The 19,037-nt window shown below is 47.1% G+C and overlaps 1 protein-coding gene and 1 non-coding gene across 3 annotated transcripts in view; both read right to left on the bottom strand.

Moving 5' to 3' along the window:
- The window catches only part of YIPF4 (Yip1 domain family member 4), a 298,953-nt gene that overhangs the window by 201,108 nt on the left and 78,808 nt on the right, over window positions 1-19,037 (bottom strand). For both annotated transcript variants that reach the window (XM_033935791.1, XM_033935792.1), the window contains exon 2: window positions 10,817-10,970. In XM_033935791.1, the coding sequence (XP_033791682.1) occupies window positions 10,817-10,970 (154 nt within the window). The remainder of the gene's footprint in view (window positions 1-10,816; window positions 10,971-19,037) is intronic.
- Window positions 15,377-15,495, bottom strand: LOC117358343. The gene has a single exon (XR_004539038.1). It is a non-coding gene; the product is annotated as a 5S ribosomal RNA (ribosomal RNA).

The raw sequence follows: 19,037 nt of genomic DNA, 5'->3' as shown, positions 1-19,037 counted from the left end.
CATTATTCAGACTGGCAATGGGTCACGAGCGGAGTTCCGCAGGGGTCGGTGCTGGGACCGCTCCTGTTCAATATATTTATTAACGACCTGGAGGCAGGAACAAAATGTAAGGTTATTAAATTTGCGGATGACACCAAATTATACAGCAGGGTTGAAAGCAAGGAGGACTGCAAAAATCTCCAAAAAGATCTGACAGCGCTGGAAGAGTGGGCCAAAAAGTGGCAAATGAGCTTCAACATAGGGAAATGCAAGGTGATGCATGTAGGGAAAAAGAACCCGATGTTCACTTACAAAATGGGGGGATCACCGCTAGGGGTGAGTAACCTTGAAAGAGACCTGGGAGTGATGGTAGACACATCATTGAAGGCGTCGGCGCAGTGCGCCACAGCCTCAAGGAAGGCAAACAGAATGTTGGGTATCATTAAGAAGGGTATCACGACCAGGATGAAGGAAGTCATCCTGCCACTGTATCGTACAATGGTGCGCCCGCACCTGGAGTACTGTGTCCAGTACTGGTCGCCGTACCTCAAGAAGGACATGGTGGTACTTGAGAGAGTCCAGAGAAGAGCAACTAAGCTAATAAAGGGTATGGAAAACCTCTCATACACGACAGACTGAAGAAGCTGGGGCTTTTCTCCCTAGAAAAGTGGAGACTTAGAGGAGACATGATAGAAACCTTCAAGATCATGAAGGGCATAGAAAGAGTAGACAGGGACAGATTTTTCAAATTACGGGTAAACACAAGTACAAGGGGCACTCAGAGAAATTGAAAGGGGAAAGGTTTAGAACAAACGCCAGGAAGTTCTTTTTCACTCAGAGGGTGGTGGATACATGGAACGCGCTACCGGAGGATGTGATAAGCAGGAGCACGCTACAGGGCTTCAAAGAGGGTCTGGACAGGTACCTGGAGGACAAAGGGATTGAGGGGTACAGATAGGAGTAGAGGTAGGTAATAGGGATAGGATTAGAGGCAGTTACAAAATTAGTCAGGGACACTGTTCAGGCAATTAGGCCTGATGGGCCGCTGCGGGAGCGGACCGCTGGGCAGGATGGACCTCTGGTCTGATTCAGCGGAGGCAACTTCTTATGTTCTTAAAGGGAAATGAGCCCTTTAGACCAGCACACCTCAGGATTTTTTTAAATTTCTTTTTACTTAGAACAGAATCCACAGCTCTCAATGCTGGAGGGCTGACCAACCAGTAGGCAAGGCCGCCTGCTGAGGCCCACTACAAAAATATGGGGAGGTGGAGGAAAGTGTGTGGGGGGGGGACAAAGTACGAGACCCGCTGGGTTTAACACCTCCGAGGTCGGACGGATCCCCAAACAGAACCCGCCCAAGCTCTATCCGGCACAAAAAGGGGAACCAGAAGTCCACAAACAAAGTTCCAACAGTGCTAAGAGGAGAGCTGAAAAGCCTTACCACCTGCTACCGGAGACTGAGGAAAACTGGAGGAGCAAGAGGGGCATGCTATACTGATATACAAGTTTGATCTCAGTCTCCACCTGCTGGTAGCAATGAAGCATATTACCCATTCGTAAGGACTATACCAGTCTACCAAGCAATACAGAAAGACAAGCTTTTACAGTCTGGCCTGTAGGAAAGAAAATGGATTCCTGGGAGGGGGGGGGACCCAAGACTGTATAATGAGGTTCCCTACAAGCTGTCTGGCAACCATAGGAAAATAACCCATTAGTCCAGGAATAGAGTGGGATTGTACAAGAAAGGTGTTATTCAATAGGTACCGTGTTTCCCCGAAAATAAGACCTACCCCAAAAATAAGCCCTACCATGATTTTCAGGGTAGATTTTAATATAAGCCCTAGTCGCCGGCAGCATCGCTTCACTCTCCTCACCCACCCTTCCATCTCTCATCCGAACCCCGACTGTGAGACCGAAATACTTGGTAACAAATGGCAGCATCGGCAGCACAGGTTGCATCGTGGCCTACTCTTCTCACATCCGGCTGTTGTGTACTGCGTTGCTGGATGACATCTTCGGTGATGCAGCAGAGGAATGCCCGGACATAAGGGCAGGCCGCGATGCAGCCTGTGCTGCCAACGCTGCCATTTATTTCCAGGTATTTCGGCTCGTGGTCAGGATTCGGATGGGAGGGAGAGAAAGTGTCAGCGGGGAGGGGGGTGCGCGGTGGCGGGGGGATGGGAGGAAGGAAGGGATAGAAGCTTCAAGGGTTCTGCTGCACAAGGGATGGGAGGGAGTGATAGAAAGATACTGCACAAGGGGATGGGTGAAAGGGGAGGAAAGATGCTGCACAAGTGGGGGAGAGAAAGGAAATAGGAAGAATTGCGGTGGAGGATAGGAAGAGAGAGATGATCATTGTACATGGAAAAAAATAAGACATACCCGAAAATAAGACACTGTCTTGTATTAATTTTGAGCCCAAAAAAGGTACAAGGTCTTATTTTCGGGGAAACACGGCATCACCTATTGGCAATAGCTATACACTCAGACATTTGTGGAATCTCTTCCAAATAAGTTATAAAAATCATCCTGTCTAAAAAACACATTATTGTATACTAATGTTTAAGCCTATTACATTAACGGGAGTTAGAATAGATTAGGCTGATCCAGTATGGCTATTCTTCTTATGTCTTACCCCCATATTCAGGCTCCCATTTCCCCTTTTACCTTCCCTATTTCCACCTTTTTTCACCAACTTAAAAATATGTCCCTTTTCTCTGTCCTTCACCTCCATAGAAAGACCTCTCCATTTCCTCAACCTTCACTTAGGTTTTATTATTATTAATGACAATTTTGTAAGAGGTAAAACTCTTTATAGTTTATAAATCTTTCCTTTAACTGTTAAAGGAAAGATTTATAAACTATAAAGAGTTTTTACCTCATGCAAAATTGTCACTTCTTTAATAAGACATTAACCATTTCAGTGTTCTCCCCAGAATTTTCTTCCAGCCGGGTGACATGAAAAAGTAGCCGGGTGGGGCGGGATGCGGAAATTTGGTGGTTAGAATAGGGTCATTAAATCTAGTGGCATACCTAGTATATATATGACAGCCAGTACTGATCACATTTTAACAACCCCTCCTCAATATAAAAAAAGTTATTTTTAGTAATAATCCATGAGTCACACCATAAGGATGCACCTAGGAAAAAGCAGCATCTTAAACACTGCAGTGAGCACTAGAACACCAACAAACACATTGTAAAACTAAACAAGCCAGATCCTGCACAGTCAATTGATCCTGTACAGTCAATGCTAAAAGAAAACCATGTCCTTTTCATACACACTTGCCCAATATGGAATAATCACAAACTAAAAATAGAAATATGTAGACAAAAAAATCTGAACTGCCAAGAAACCAGACTCTGCATACAATGCAACACCACAGAAACAGTGACACATGTCCCCTAATACTGTGCAAAATATAAAGACAGTAGATGTAAATTTGAGAAAGGTGATACATAACAATCACCACTTTACAAATTAACAAATATAAATAAAACAAATAACGAGAAATAAGAAAATACCATTTTATTGGACTAATCCATTTTTCAATTAGGTTTCAGAGGCCAAATGTTTCTTCTAAAGAGACCAGTATACTGCTGTTATGGTATCCTGTCCTGAGAAAAGGGCTTTAGTCCAGAAAAAACTGCCTTATTCCCATTTCCTATTTATAAACCTTTATCAATACAGTTCCAATACTACTTGATTCTAAGTAAAACAACAACAAAAATTATTTCTACCTTTTGTCGTTTCTGCTTTAATCATCTTCTCTTCGCTCTCTTCTTTCTATTCAGCATTTGTCCTCTCTCCCTTCCAAGTAACATCTGTCCTCTCTCTTTGCCCCTTCCACCCAGCCTCTGCCCTCTCTCTCTCTACCCCTTCCATCCACTGTTCACCCTCTCTCTCTATTCCATATGGCATCTTCCCTCTTTCTATGTCCCTTCAATAAACTATATATCCTGTACCCTTTCTCTCCTTTGTACATGATTTATTTCAGCTTCACCCCCTTCCCTGTACTCCGGCATCTTTCTCTTGTCCTTTCCTTCCTTTCTTCCCACTCAACCCCATGATTTGGCATCTCTATTCCCTTCCCTCCCCCCATGTCCTGGCATCTCTCTCCTCTCCTTCTCTTCCATCTCTGCCTCCCTCTCCATGGCCTGGTATCTCCTTTCTTTCCCTCCCTCCCATGATCTTGGCATCTCTCTTCCCCCAGGCCTCCTTCCCATCTGCTTTTTTTTTCTCACCTCATTTCTTGTTCAGTGCCAAACAGACAGATAAAAAGGTGGGAATGGATCTTTCACCTTCAGCTGTCTTCAATTTTTCTCCCTCCTTCTCAAAACTGTTTACCTTTTCTTCTTCCCTTTCCTTCATGTGCAGTACATCTCCCCTTTTCTTGTTCCCTCTCTCTCCTCCCCCTGTAAATGCAGACTTTCTCCCTTCCTTCCATGTGCATTTTCCCTCTCCCTGTCCTCCTATCCAAATTCAGAATTTCCCCCTTCTCCCCATTTCTCTCTATTTACCCCACCTAACATCTTCCCCATCTCTCTTCCACTCTCTCTCCGACAATTTTGGATAGCCAGAAATCCAAGTTGGTGGTCATAAGAACCCCACCCCACAGGCAATCTAGTCTCTTCCTCTCCCACCTGGGTGATCTGGTCTCTCAACTCCTCTGTTGCCACCGTGACCGTGTACCTTTTAGGATTCATATCTTCATTGGCAGCAACCAGCGTGACCAATACAATGTTTCTGACAATCTATGCAGATAGGAAGTTGTGTCTGATGGAAAGCTGTGGGGATGGTTCGAACAGTATCAGTCATGCTGCTTGTGAAGATATGAACTTAAAAAAAAATATGCGGGAGGGAGACGTTTTTGGAGTTTTTAGCTAGCAGGGCCTGGGGATCCCGTCCAGCTAGATCAGAAATGTTTGGCTGCTGGGTGGGCCTGGGCCAACCCATGGCTATGCCACTAGGTCTATGTCTTTTCCTGCCCTGAGGGAACTGTTCCCGTTTCCCTGCCCTCCTTTGCTCCTGTCTCTCCCTGACCCTCTTGCTCCTGTTTCTCTTTCTGCCCTTCCTTACTCCTGTCTATCTAGTTTCCCTTTCCCAAGCTCCCAATCAGCAGCTGTTCTTTGTCCGTTCCTCACCCCATTGCCATCTCTGTTAGCCAGTATTAATTATAAGCAAAGCTGCACAGGATTGCAGCTCTCTGCCTGCCGGAAGTTTCCTCTGGCCGGTCCTATTTCTTCTGCTGTGGCCGCTTTCTCTGTCTTCTCCCAAGGCTGCTTTCTATGCCCCCCACCTCCTCTGCTGCACAGAACCATGACTGCTTGCTCCAGGCTGACCCTGTCTCTTATTAACCCCCCCTCCAAATCACAACAGTAAACTAAAGTTTCAAGGCACATAGACAGAGGCCCATTTACAGGCACGTACAGCGTCATGCAAGGCTCCATGAGACGCTTTGTAGGCTTGTGCCCTCCTTTCTCGGACTCGCACAAGATCAACGGCAAAGTTGGGACTGGACAATAGAAGATTCGCCGGGGAGCCCCAAAAACAGAGATGCAAATGAGATGTAAGCCGTGGCGAGAAACAGTTATCAGGCATGGCTCCCGCCACTTCAGCCTCTCAGAAACCCAATCCGCTTCCTTCTCCTCCACTCCGCTTTGGCTTTGAGGTCACCCACACCCACAGCGGCAAAGGAAGATGCGGCAGCGGGGTAGCTAGCTCCATTCCAGTTGGAGGCAACTTGTTACTTCCGGCGGGGGGGTGGGGGGAAACCACAGGGGAGCGTTAATGCCGAGGGGGAGCCCGGGCCCGCGTTGCCGTCAATGTCGGGGGGGGGCATCACCGTTGCCTCATCTGTTTGCCCTCCATCAACGGGCCCCCCTGACAGTTTTGGGCCCTGGGCCTATTCGTTAATCCGGCCCTGAATGGTACTACTGTCTGTGCTGGCTTCCCTTCTCTTCCCTACCTCCCCCCTCCCAGGACGTAACTTCCGGTTTTGGAGGGAAGAGAAGGGAAGCCGGCATGGATGGTGGTACTGTTAGAGCCCCAGAGCATGGATTCAAGTCACTTGCTTCCGTTGTTTTTTTAAAAATTCAGGTGGAAACTTTTGGTGGCTGAACTTTTGGCAGCTCTTCAATGTTGAGCAGCAGCGGCAGCAGGATTCACAACAGCTGATAGCCGTGCGCTCACTTAAATTAGCTGGGCGGAGCGCCCGGCTAAAAGGCGCTAGGGAGAACACTGCATTTTTTCTGCAGCCCTCCAAGTACCCAATTTTTTCTGCAACCCTCACAGTTAAAGTTTAACATCTTTCCTTTCTCAAAACTGACACATTTAACATAGTTACATAGTAGATGACGGCAGATAAAGACCCGAATGGATCATCCAGTCTGCCCAACCTGATGCAATTTAAATTTTTTTTTTTTTTTTTTTTTAATTTTTTTTCTTCTTAGCTATTTCTGGGCAAGAATCCAAAGCTTTACCCAGTACTGTGCTTGGGTTCCAACTGCTGAAATCTCTGTTAAGACTTACTCCAGCCCATATACACCCTCCCAGCCATTGAAGCCCTCCCCAGCCCATCCTCCACCAAACGGCCATACACAGACCGTGCAAGTCTGCCCAGTACTGGCCTAGTTCAATATTTAATATTATTTTCTGATTCTAAATCTTCTGTGTTCATCTCACGCTTCTTTGAACTCAGTCACAGTTTTACTCTCCACCACCTCTCTTGGGAGCGCATTCCAGGCATCCACCATCCTCTTCGTAAAGTAGAATTTCCTAACATTGCCCCTGAATCTACCACCCCTCAACCTCAAATTATGTCCTCTGTTTTTACCATTTTCCTTTCTCTGGAAAATATTTTGTTCTACGTTAATACCCTTCAAGTATTTGAACGTTTGAAACATATCTCCCCTGTCTCTCCTTTCCTCTAGGGTATACATATTCAGGGCTTCCAGTCTCTCCTCATACGTCTTCTGGTGCAAGCCTCCTATCATTTTCGTCGCCAGATACGATCTCCAAAACTGAACACAATATTCCAAGTGGGGCCTTACCAATGACAGGGGCATCAACACCTTCTTCCTTCTACTGACTACGCCTCTCATTATACAGCCCAGCATCCTTCTAGCAGCAGCCACTGCCTTGTCACACTGTTTTTTCGCCTTTAGATCTTTGGACACTATAATCCCAAGGTCCCTCTCCCCATCCGTGCATATCAGCTTCTCTCCTCCCAGCATATACGGTTCCTTCCTATTATTAATCCCCAAATGCATTACTCTGCATTTCTTTGCATTGAATTTTAGTTGCCAGGCATTAGACCATCCCTCTAACTTTTGTAGATCCTTTTTCATATTTTCCACTCCCTTTTCGGTGTCTACTCTGTTACAAATCTTGGTATCATCTGCAAAAAGGCACACTTTTCCTTCTAACCCTTCAGCAATGTCACTCACATACATATTGAACAGGATTGGCCCCAGCACCAAACCCCGAGGGACTCCTTCCTTCGAGCGACTTCCATTAACCACCACCCTCTGGCGTCTGTCCGACAGCCAGTTTCTGACCCAGTTCACCACTTTGGGTCCTAACTTCAGCCCTTCAAGTTTGTTCAACAGCCTCCTATGAGGAACTGTATCAAAGGCTTTGCTGAAATCCAAGTAAATTACATCTAGCATGTCCTCGATCCAGCTCTCTGGTCACCCAATCAAAAAATTCAATCAGGTTCGTTTGGCACGATTTACCTTTTGTAAAGCCATGTTGCCTCGGATCCTGTAACCCATTAGATTCAAGGAAGTACATTATCCTTTCTTTCAGCAACACTTCCATTATTTTTCCAACAACTGAAGTGAGGCTCACCGGCCTGTAGTCTCCTGCTTCATCCCTGAAAATAAAATCATTTTCCCTACCTTTGTTGTCTGGTGATTTTATTTTTCTGTGCTTTTAACTGTTTCCAGGGCCTCCTGCATGCTTCTCCTCTGGTCCTCCTTCCCTCCCCCATCTTCTCCCTTCCTTTTACCTCCCCTCTTGTCCAGCAGTACCCCTTCTCCCTTCCTTTTACCTCCCATGTCCAGCAGTACCCCTTCCCTGCTCCACCTGTCCAGCAGTACTCCTTCTGGCAGTCTCGTGAAGTTTCTTTTCTTTATAGATTTTTTTAGAATGTACACCACTTTGCCAGTTAAAGGCTGTATACTAAATCTGAGATACATAAATCTTATGTGAGAGAAAATGCATCACTGGTATTTGGCTCCAGATTGCTTACATCATTAGTTTTCTTGAATCCCTTACTCCAGGGGTGTCAAACTCAATCACATAAGGGGCCGAAATCTAAAACACAGGCTAAGTGACGGGCCAAATTTTTTATTAATTTACTTAATCTTAGTAGAAATATAGGGTTAAAATCTCTCCAACCCTATGCCGGCTCTGTGGTGTAACCAAATAAATTAAAAAAGACTTTTCCTCTCTTTTAGGTCCTAGTTCACACTTGCTACCTAACACCAGCTCTGATAGGGTACACATTTCAAATCTGACATATTGTAATCACAAAATAGAAAATAAAATTATTTTTTCTACCTTTTGTTGTCTGGTCATTATTCAAATCATGTTGGTCCCAGGCTCTGGTTTCTGTTTGTCTTCTGATAACTTGCTTGCCAGGGTTTCCTGCCCATTTGTCGTTTTCTTCTTTCTTGGTGCTAACCATCCATCTTCCATCTCTGTCCTCCCCTTCCGTTTCCCTTCCCTCCCCCGGAGGTTTAATCTCTTTCCTTTTTTTCGTCTCCATTTCCTTAGCTGCAAAGATGGACCCCACTGTCCACAGATCCACCATCTCTCCCTTTCTCTTCCCAACTACCCTCCTTATCCAGTATCTCTATCCACCCCTCCACACCATCCTTTGTGTCCAATTTCTCTACCTTTCTGTTCCTTCCCTCCCTCCATCCCATTGCCCACCATCTTTCTCCCTATCCTCTGTTTTTAGACCCATTATTTCTTCCCCTTCCTCCCATCCTATCCGGCATATGCACGTCTCTTTGGACCCCCCATTCCCTCCATCTGTGTACTTCTACACCAGAGCCCCCCCAAACTCTGCATGATTTCCCCCTTCTTTCTAGAGTCTTCCCAGTCTCACCTTCAAAGCTAATTTTGGCAGCCTGCAGAGGAACGCCGGTGCTGTAGCGATCCTAGCAGGCTGCTGACGGCCTCCGCAGCACGTTCCCTCTGCTGTGGTCCCGTACGTCAGAGGAGGGGTGGGTTACACTATAGAGCTGGCATGGGGTTGGAGAGATTGTAACCCTATACTTCTACCAAGACTAAGTATCTTAATAAAAAATTTGGCCCATGACAGCCTGATTTTGACACCCCTGATCTAGGTGGACTGAAGAGAGAGGGGTGGGTGGGGTTTAGATCAAAGAAAGCTGTTCTTTCCTTAAAATGGGGGGGGGGGGGGGGTGCTCTGTGATACTTTAAGCAATTGAGCTCTTTGCTGTTTGGTTTGTGTGAATATTCAATAAAGATATCTTTTAAATTAAAAAAAGGGATGGAACAGATCACTGGTCAGTGGCGTGGCTGACAGAGACCATTCTTCCAGACCAAAGACTGTTACTGAATGACCTCATAATACCTCTTTCACCACTGCTGAGTGGGATAGCAAGAGGACATCAGCACAGAACCATGTAGTAAGAACCCTTGCCTCAGCACCCTGAAGTTGTGGTTTCAATCCCTGTGCCGCTCCTTGTGACCCTGGGCAAGTCACTTAATTCTCCATTGCCCCAGGTACTATAGTTAGATTGTGAGCCCGTTAGGACAGACAGGGAGAAATACTCAGGAGTACCTGAATGTAAACAGTTTTGAATAGAAGCGGTATATAAGAAATATAAATAAATAATTTTTTTTTTTTTTTTTTTTTAAAGCTACATCTTCCTTTGCCTTCTGGGGTACAAACAGTGCTCTGAAGCATACTGTAGTAGGCTCTTATGACGTTCTAAGTACTAGTGAGGACCCAACTGCAAAAATGGATTTCAAAGATTAATGCATTCTCATTTTCCTTCTTGTACTGTCCCAATCAGTAGTGCTGGGGTGTGAGACAGAAATGTGCTGAGAAGGTTTCAGATGGGCTGGAGAATGAGAACATGGTTAAACAGAGGTGGGAAAAGAAGTGGTCAGGTTAAAAGTAGATAAAGGGACTGGGGTATGGGGAACTGAATGAGGTGACAATTGTTTTAATTAAAGTTTCATATATGTATGCTTGTAAACAATGGAAAACTTCAATTAAAAATGTTTAATGTTAAAGTAGGTAGGAGAAGCAAGATCATAAGAAGGAATTCCACTGCTATGGCCTGAAGCAGCCTGTTTCAGAGGAACCTGGGAGAAGGTAGGGAGAGAGCATGTTCTATTAACAGGGCCTGACCTAGACAAGAGATCAAATTAGGAACAGGTAGGAGCAGACTTGTATGTGGGTGTGGAGAACATGCTGAGAAAAACTAAAGGAGAAGAGACATGAAGGCAGAGAGGAAAAAAGAGCAGCTGAAGGGAAGGAGGCGAGAGCAAGCATGCTCTAGAACAGCGGTATTCAACCCAGTCCTCAGGGACCACCTGGCCAGTCAGGTTTTCAAAATCTCTGTCACATATATTCATTGTGGATATCCTGAAAGCCCAATTGGCCAGGTGGTCCCTGAGGACTGGGTTGAATACCACTGCTCTAGAATAAAACTGAACAGAATGCAGTAGTATATATTAGATATCAAAGCCAAGCACACCGACTAATACCATACCTCACCCTGGGAGTTTTGAATAATGAACAAAAGGTAAAAAAAACTATTATTTGAGAAATCCTGTATTTTCACATACAAGAGAGGCTTGTTATCTTCTGGATCATTTTCTTCCACCTCCAAAAGCCAGCCATAGCCTCTCTGCCTGAGAAAGGTAGTTGCTGTGGATTCTTTGGCAAACTCGCCACCAAGGTTTAACTTGACATCAGGGGGCACAATGGAACCACTCAGATCTTCAGGCAGGAAAGAGAGAAAAAAAAGTTTCAGAATATAGATCACAATGATTTTCACCAAAACTGATCTGAAAATATTGTGTTAAGGTCATACTTCTAGCAATATACAGTGGTACCTCGGTTTACGAGTGCACCAGTTTGCGAGTGTTTTGCAAGACGAGCAAAACATTCGCAAACTTGGTGCCTCGTAAACCGAGCTTGCCTCGTTGTACGAGCGCCCCCCCCCGGCGATCCGGCATCCCCCCCGCTCGCATTGCCCCCCCCCCCCCGAGCAGTCAATGACACCCTTTACCCGACTTGGCACCAGTGCCGGTGCCCGAAGATCCTCCCTCTTCTGGCGCGGCCTGGGCTGGGCGGTGCGTTGGAGATCCTCCTTCTTCTGGGCTGGGCTGGACTGGCTTTGAGCATTTGCGCATGCTCAAAGCCTTCTGGTCTCGCTCTCAATCTTGAGAGAGCGAGACCAGAAGGCTTTGAGCATGCGCAAATTCTCAAAGCCAGCCCAGCCCAGCCCAGAAGAAGGAGGATCTCCGACGCACTGCCCAGCCGCGCCAGAAGAGGGAGGATCTTCGGGCACCGGCACTGGTGCCAAGTTGGGTAAAGGGTGTCATTGACTGCTCGGGAGGGGGAAAGTAGGATTGCGGTGGAGGGGGGGGCAAAGCGAGCGGGAGTGGATGCTGGTTCGCAGGGGGGGGGGAAGCTGGATCGCGGGGAGGGGTTTGGAACAGCGTCGGATTCCTCAAGGGGGGGGGAGAATGGAGCAGCGCCAGTAGCCTCATGGAGGAGGGGAGAGGAGGTGAAACCAATCAAAGCAGTTTCCCTTACTTCCTATGGGGAAACTTGCTTTGATATACGAGCAATTTGGTTTACGAGCATGCTTCTGGAACGAATTATGCTCGTAAACCAAGGTTCCACTGTATACAGTACTGTGAAAATATTTTATTTATTTATTTATTTGAAACATTTATATTCCGCACTCTCAATCAGTTTCTAGGCAGATTACAGATCTACCTACATAATTTAAAATGTGTCACAAAGCAATGTTACTTACCGTAACAGTTGTTATCCAGGGACAGCAGGCAGCTATTCTCACTAATGGGCGACGTGATCCAACGGAGCCCCGATGCAGACGCTTCTTTGAAGAAAAACTCGAAGTTTCGAGTCGCCCGCACTACGCATGCGCGAGTGCCTTCCCGCCCAGACCAAGGCGCATCTCCTCAATTCAGATAGCTAGCAGAGAAGCCAACCCAGGGGAGGTGGGTGGGACATGAGAATAGCTGCCTGCTGTCCCTGGATAACAACTGTTACGGTAAGTTACATTGCTTTATCCCAGGACAAGCAGGCAGGTATTCTCACTAATGGGTGACCTCCAAGCTAACCAGAATGGGATGGAGGGAGAGTTGGCAACTTAGGAGAATAAATTTTGCAATTCAGTTTGGCCAAACTGTCCATCCTGTCTGGAGAAAGTATCCAGACAGTAGTGTGAAGTGAAGGTATGAACCGAGGACCAAGTGGCAGCTTTACAAATCTCCTCAATCGGCGTTGATATGAGGAAGGCTACAGAAGCTGCCATCGCTCTGACCTTATGGGCTGTGATTTTTCTGTCAAGGGGCAATCCAGCCTGGGCATAGCAGAATGAGATGCAAGCCGCCATCCAGTTGGAGATGGTGCGCTTAGAAACAGGATGTCCCAACTTGTTTGGATCAAAGGAGATGAAAAGTTGAGGAGCAGTTCTGTGAGACTTGGTGTGTTCTAGGTAGAAGGCTAAAGCACGCTTACAGTCCAGGGTGTGCAGGGTAGATTCTCCAGGGTGAGAATGTGGCTTCGGAAAGAACACTGGAAGCACAATGGATTGGTTGAGATGAAATTCTGAGACAACTTTAGGAAGGAATTTCGGGTGCGTGCGGAGAACCACCTTGTCATGATGGAATACTGTAAAAGGTGGGTCCACAACCAAGGCTTGTAGCTCACTGATTCTTCGGGCAGAAGTGAGGCCAATAAGAAACACCACTTTCGATCCAAGATGGCGACGGAGTAAGTCGTGTCGGCGAGAGGCTCCTGCACGACCGGCAAAATATTTACTTACTTGCCTTCTTTTTCTTGCCTTTACAATGCCGAAGCGCAGGGGAAGACAGAGGGGCGTTCTTCCTACTTTCTCTGCCTCTTCGCCGTCGACGCAGACGGCGATTACCAGCTTTGCTGTCCCAGTTGAAGCGGGCGTGTCCGCTGATCGAGGGGAGCAGACCTCGATCTTGGAGGGCGAGACTTCGCTCAGCCCGATGGGACCTGGAGTTCCTCCTCGTCCCGGGACGGTGTTGGGAGTGATGTTTGCAGCACAGGAAGCTCCGGAGTTGATTTCTCCGGTGGTGCTGCCGATTTCTCCTCTGACCCCGGATGAGTTGCACAGCTTGTCGGCCCCTGTGCAGCCGACAATGGAGAATGGAGGAACAGAAACCTGTAATGCTACAGAGAAGGAGAAGGTGGAATCTAGTGGAGTGATTCCCGGTACAACTTTGCTTCCTCCTTTGATAAGACCTGATGTTATAGACATGGAGGCTATTTGGAGTGGCTTGGAATCATGTATAAGGTATGCTCTCAATTCGTCACTTCAGCCCAGAGTACCAACATACAGTTTAAGACTTTTGATGAGAAACTTCTAAAGCACTTTTGATGAGAAACTACCTACCGATAGAAGGTAAAATTATGTTCTTACCTGTTAATTTTCTTTCCTTTAGAAGCAGCAGATGAATCCAGAGACCAATGGGATAGCTCACTTCTACCAGCAGGTGGAGATAGAGAAACTGATTAACAGGTGTACTTATTTGCTGGCACTCCTCCTGTCTCATCAGTATAGCTCCTTGCCCAAGCACATTTAATCATCAGTAGGTATAGCATGTAAAAAACTTCTTTCCCAGAACACTTCGCGAACAGCAACGATACAGAATACAATCATGAACAACACCCAATCACTAAAAGCCGTACACGAAAAACTGACAACCAGATGCCAGAAAGGGTGGGGCTCTGGATTCATCTGCTGCTTCTAAAGGAAAGAAAATTAACAGGTAAGAACATAATTTTACCTTCCTTAGCAAAGCAGCAGATGAATCCAGAGACCAATGGGATGTAGCAAAGCAATCCTTAATTTGGGTGGGAAGCAAACGCCGCCTTCGCAACGACCGAAGCATCAAAAAACCCCTATCGCATGTGCCCGCACATCCATGCAGAGACGCGGAGAGAAATCTCCTCCAAGGCAAAACCCCTCTGGGCCGAGCCCAAGAAGCAGCCATCGCTCCAGCGGAATGGTCATGAAGTTCAATCGCCACCCGCTCCCCTGCCAGCAGGCAAGTATAAAGAATGTCCTCCTGGACCATTGAGCGAGGTAGGCATCGGATGCCGCCATACGCCTGAGGCGTTCCTTGAAGAATCCCAAAAAGGAGATATAAACCACTAACAGTTGTTAGAAACCGATCTCGCGGAGAACGCTACATACGTTTCAAAAAATGCAGTGAATAAAAGTACTGCTTCCACTATCTCCTTCCAGGAAGAAGGAAGGAAAAGCGAGCATGATGTAAAAGAAAGGATGACACCCCCCTAGAAAGAAATAGTGGTACCATCCGAACTGACACCCCATATGACGGAAATAAGGAATAGGAATCCCCGTTGAACAAGGCCTGCAACATCGCAACTGCAAAGCTGAAGCCATGACCACAAGGAATCCCATGGACAACCGCACAGCTCTTTAGAGCCCCAAAGGACAAGGCTAAAATGAAGCCATCGGTAACTTAGAAGAAGTACGTGAATGAATTACACCAAACCGGGCTTTCTAAGAGGTGCATGAATATACCGCCTTCTCTTCAGGAACTGAACTACAGGAAGCTGAGAAGTCAGCGAAGGGCCATATACCTAGTTCCTGTAACAAGCCAAGAATGGTAATTGAAGCTGAAGGGAATTGAACGCTATGCCATCGGCAATATACCTGTGCTAAAAAGGAACTCAGGAAGGGTGCAACTATTGAGAAGTATTCAAGAAAGGAAACACCTCCAAAAGGAAGCAGAAGCCACAGGAGAAGACATCTGTAGCGCCTGGATAAGAGAAGAAACAACCTGCTTCGCATTACCGTCACACGCCAGTCAAGACTGCTCAAAAGCTAGGTCGTAATACCAAAGTAGTATGAATATCCATGTTGATCTCAATCAAGGAGAGCAAAGTCGGAGATAAAAGGAAACTTCTTAGTCCGGCTGTCGAAAGGCTCAACAGATCCACATAGCAAGGATGGCGCAGCCAAGCCAGAGATTGTACCAATACTGTGCCCCTAAAGCGAGCTTGAGATGGCAAATCCAAGCTATCATCAGCCAGGGGAAAACAGTGAAAAAGAGAAACCAGAGGATTTTTTTTTTTTTTTTTTTCCAAGCCTACAGCACCTGGTATTCCCAGGTGGTCACCCATCCAGGTACTAAACAGGCCCTATCCTGGTTGGCTTCTGAGATCAGACGGGATCGGGCACATTCAGGGTGGTATGGCTGTAAGAAAGAAGCCACACTGTTACCCCCTTTAACTCCCACTTCCTGTGCCCGCCTAAGAAGCTAGGAAGCATGGAATTGTGAGACGAGGCCATGAGGTCAAGTTCCAGGAGATCTTATTTCCACCACAAGAAAAGTGGAACACCTGAGCCAAAATTCCCAATAACCAGGATGTAGAAGATATCACTATAACTAACGTCTACACTTCTAGAGCGTACGCAGTGCTGTACACAGTAACATCCAATAAATGAGCTATGCTCAGATTTCGCAGAGAGAAAGACTAACCAAACTCTTTTCCTGACCTGAAAAATGATCGGTCAACCGAATAGAAAGATGAGGGTCCACCCATCGAAGTAGAACAACCACTGTACCTGGCAACTGAGTACATCACCTACTGCCCAAGCTGCAGAGAAACACCCCCATCATCATACTGACTGAAAGGGCCCTCAGCGGCATTCCGGAAGAATGGTCTGAAGCTCCAGAAAGGAAGCCTGACCATGCTCAAGAGTAGAAGAAGGAACCAGAACTTAGTCGCCTCTGAAGACCAGACTCCTGAAGCTGAGGATGGAAGCCACCGAGCCCCCCAACCCGACAGTCCGGAATAGTCGGTGGTCATAAGCTAGTCCAGGAAAGACCGAGGCATGCCCTGGAAAGATAATCTTTCTGAGCCCCTAAATCATACAAAGCTATGCAGGAGAAGCCTAGCAACTAATAGGAGCCCAGAGATACCGAGAACCACTGGAATAAAAGCGGCTGCTGAGCGTTAGAAGGGAAAGCAAGCCGAGGTTCCCAGAGGGGTCAGCAATATGGATGCTAGAACCTGAACAGAATCCCATACTCTTAGCCATGGTAAGCGAAGAACGCCAATCTGAGATCGAGACTCCACACTCAAGGCTCTGGAAAGAATTACAAGTCTCTCCTATAAGAATAACCGCCTCAACCCGATATACCTATAACTAGTATAGGAAAAAAGAGCACTGCAAATATGAAGATGCAAATATGAAGATGTAAAGAATTGAGGAAAAGAAACCACCCGCTTCGTGTCAGTCAAAAGACCCGACTGGAAGTCGTCCGAATCAAGCAGGCAGTCAAGCATAAATCAGACAAATCGCCTGGCAGTGCCACCGAACCCTTGGGTAGGTGAAATGGAATGTGCCCCAAACCGAAAGCGCTGCTCCGAGAGAGGCAGGCCAACCTAGTGCAGACTCAGAGTCCATAGAGAAAATGTAAATATCTTCCCAGGTTGACTGCAGAAATGGGTAACCCTGAGAAACTAATGCAGCCGAATGGAATCCAGCCTGCCCAAAGCCCCCATCTTGGCCACCCACTAATAAGTGGTACCCTAAGAACTACAAGAACTGTCCCGAGGACCAGCCACACTTCAAAGAGAAACGCAAAACAGAGAGACTCTGGAAACGTGAGGAGGATGCAAAGGTGCAAGCATCCTGAAAAAAGTTCACAGCTCCCTGACCTGACAGTAAAGCGACTACTCCTTCATGAGAAAACTGTCAACCTGGAAAAAGAACACCGTCTTGTGATGTGAAGGGGAGCATGATGACATTCAGCAACCTGCCTGAGCTTTACGCAAGCAAAGGAAAGACAAGGCGCACCAGGCGTAATCCAGAAGCAGCATACGCCTCTCCAGAGAAACGAGCTGTACCTGGCCGAAAACAGACCAGGTTTCCACTCCAAAAGAGAGCGTAAGGGGAGAATTCATTGGGCATACAGTGCCAGCTACCCTACGACCTCGCAAGCAGAGGATCTTGCCCTTAGGGATCAGCCGCCACTAGACCATGCTTCTAGAGCGGAAGGCCGTCTAGCTTTTTAATTTTTTTAAATAGACTTGAACCTTCGCCTCTTCTTTTGGAGCCATATCAGCTCTACTCCTTAGCTGGGGCTTGAACCTCAGCTCCTTGTTACTAACCCAGCACACAACCCTTGCGCCACCAGGTTTTCACAGACAAGCTGGCCCACAGCAAGAAGAAAAGAACCATCAGGCCTCAAGAGAGACCCTCCACTCGGAATTCCTGCAACTACCCCGCAGAAACAAGTCAAGAGCCCAAGCAGGCAGACGCAGCACCCAGGCAGAAGGCCTAAGGAAACCTCCAACATCGCCGCACGTTATCGGAACCCCGAGTGAAGAAATGAACCACACGAATGATACATTGGCACGCCCTTGACACCTACTCCACCTTGCTGTTCGCTAACCCATAAGGCAGCAAAACCAAGCGTAGGCAGCCAAACTCAGGGCAGAAACTTAATGTGGAAGTGCCTAGGTATATAAATGGACAGCCCCCAACAACAACCTCTTTTTTTTTTTTTCTTGTTAAGAGAAGCATGTGGACAACACCACAGCAAATGGAGCACTGCAATACGGGGCACAGCTGATTTCAAACAAAAATAAGCCGCGGTACACGCTTAAGTTAGCTGTAGGACATGAGTCAATGAACCTCGCGGCGCTGGGGGCCCAAGCGCGGGCACTTTCCTGCCAGAATCAAAACCGGCTGGCTCCCCCAACAGCGCTGTACAAAACAGACCGGGAGCTCATAGCCAAAACCGCAGCACACCGCTCCGCAAAGCAGACGGCGAGGCCCGCGCTGAGAAAGGCAGCCGCCCAGAATAACTCCCCGAGTATTGCAGTGCTGGCGACCCAAACTCGGACCGTTTCGCGCCAAAATAGGCTGGCTCCTAGAACATTGCCGCTCACACCGGCTCGGAGCCCATAACCGAAGCGCATAAAAAATGCAAAACACACCTCAGGGAGGAAAGGGGAAAAGGCGCATGGCTCCCAACAGTAGGGGAGCACAAGCTCGCACCACCCGCGTTATAGAACGATTCAGCTCCAGTTCAGATAATGTATAACACACCCGGAGCCGCCCTCACAATTTGCGGCCATATCGAGAGCCACACAGTTACATTTACCCACGGGTCGTGGCAGTATCAAGAAACAATGTCCCAGAAACTACCAACCCCACAGCACAAGCGCTAGGGTAAGAAAAAGAAGCGCTCCTTAGTTATGCACAGGAATACAGAGGCCACCTACCTCACTGAAGCAAGCTCATACCAAAACATATTCCACCACAAAACAAAACTGCCATAGTCAAAAACCCACAGCTCTCACACAACCACAAAGCTCAGAGACCAGTAGAATAAAACACATACTCACAATCTACTGGATAGTGCCGGTAGACGCCGGCAACACCTGCTGCCCAGCACGAGCAGGGCAAAAAAGTCAGCTGTGTAGGCCCCCCTTTTTTTTTTTTTTAAATGGGAAAGAAGAAAAATAGGGACCAGGGCAGACCCTCTATCATTGGAGGGAGGGTGAGGCAGGGACAAGGGGGGGCCCAAGTGTAACCTCTAAAGCCGGCACCGATTAGCCGGACACCCCTGTCTCACTGAAGAGAAAAAACTCAACAGGAGAAACAGAATGGCAGTCTCACTGAAGAGAAAATCTCAACAGGAGGTAATAAAGTTCCAGCCACAGCCAGAATCCAGGAGCTAGTTGAATAGCGACTTCCACCTGCTTGGAGATAGAGAATACTGATGAGAC

Source organism: Geotrypetes seraphini, chromosome 3 (assembly GCF_902459505.1).
Source record: "Geotrypetes seraphini chromosome 3, aGeoSer1.1, whole genome shotgun sequence".
In the NCBI taxonomy this organism is placed as follows: domain Eukaryota; kingdom Metazoa; phylum Chordata; class Amphibia; order Gymnophiona; family Dermophiidae; genus Geotrypetes; species Geotrypetes seraphini.
The sequence above is the reverse complement of the archived record's forward strand: the minus strand, read 5'-3'. Positions and strand labels throughout refer to the sequence as shown.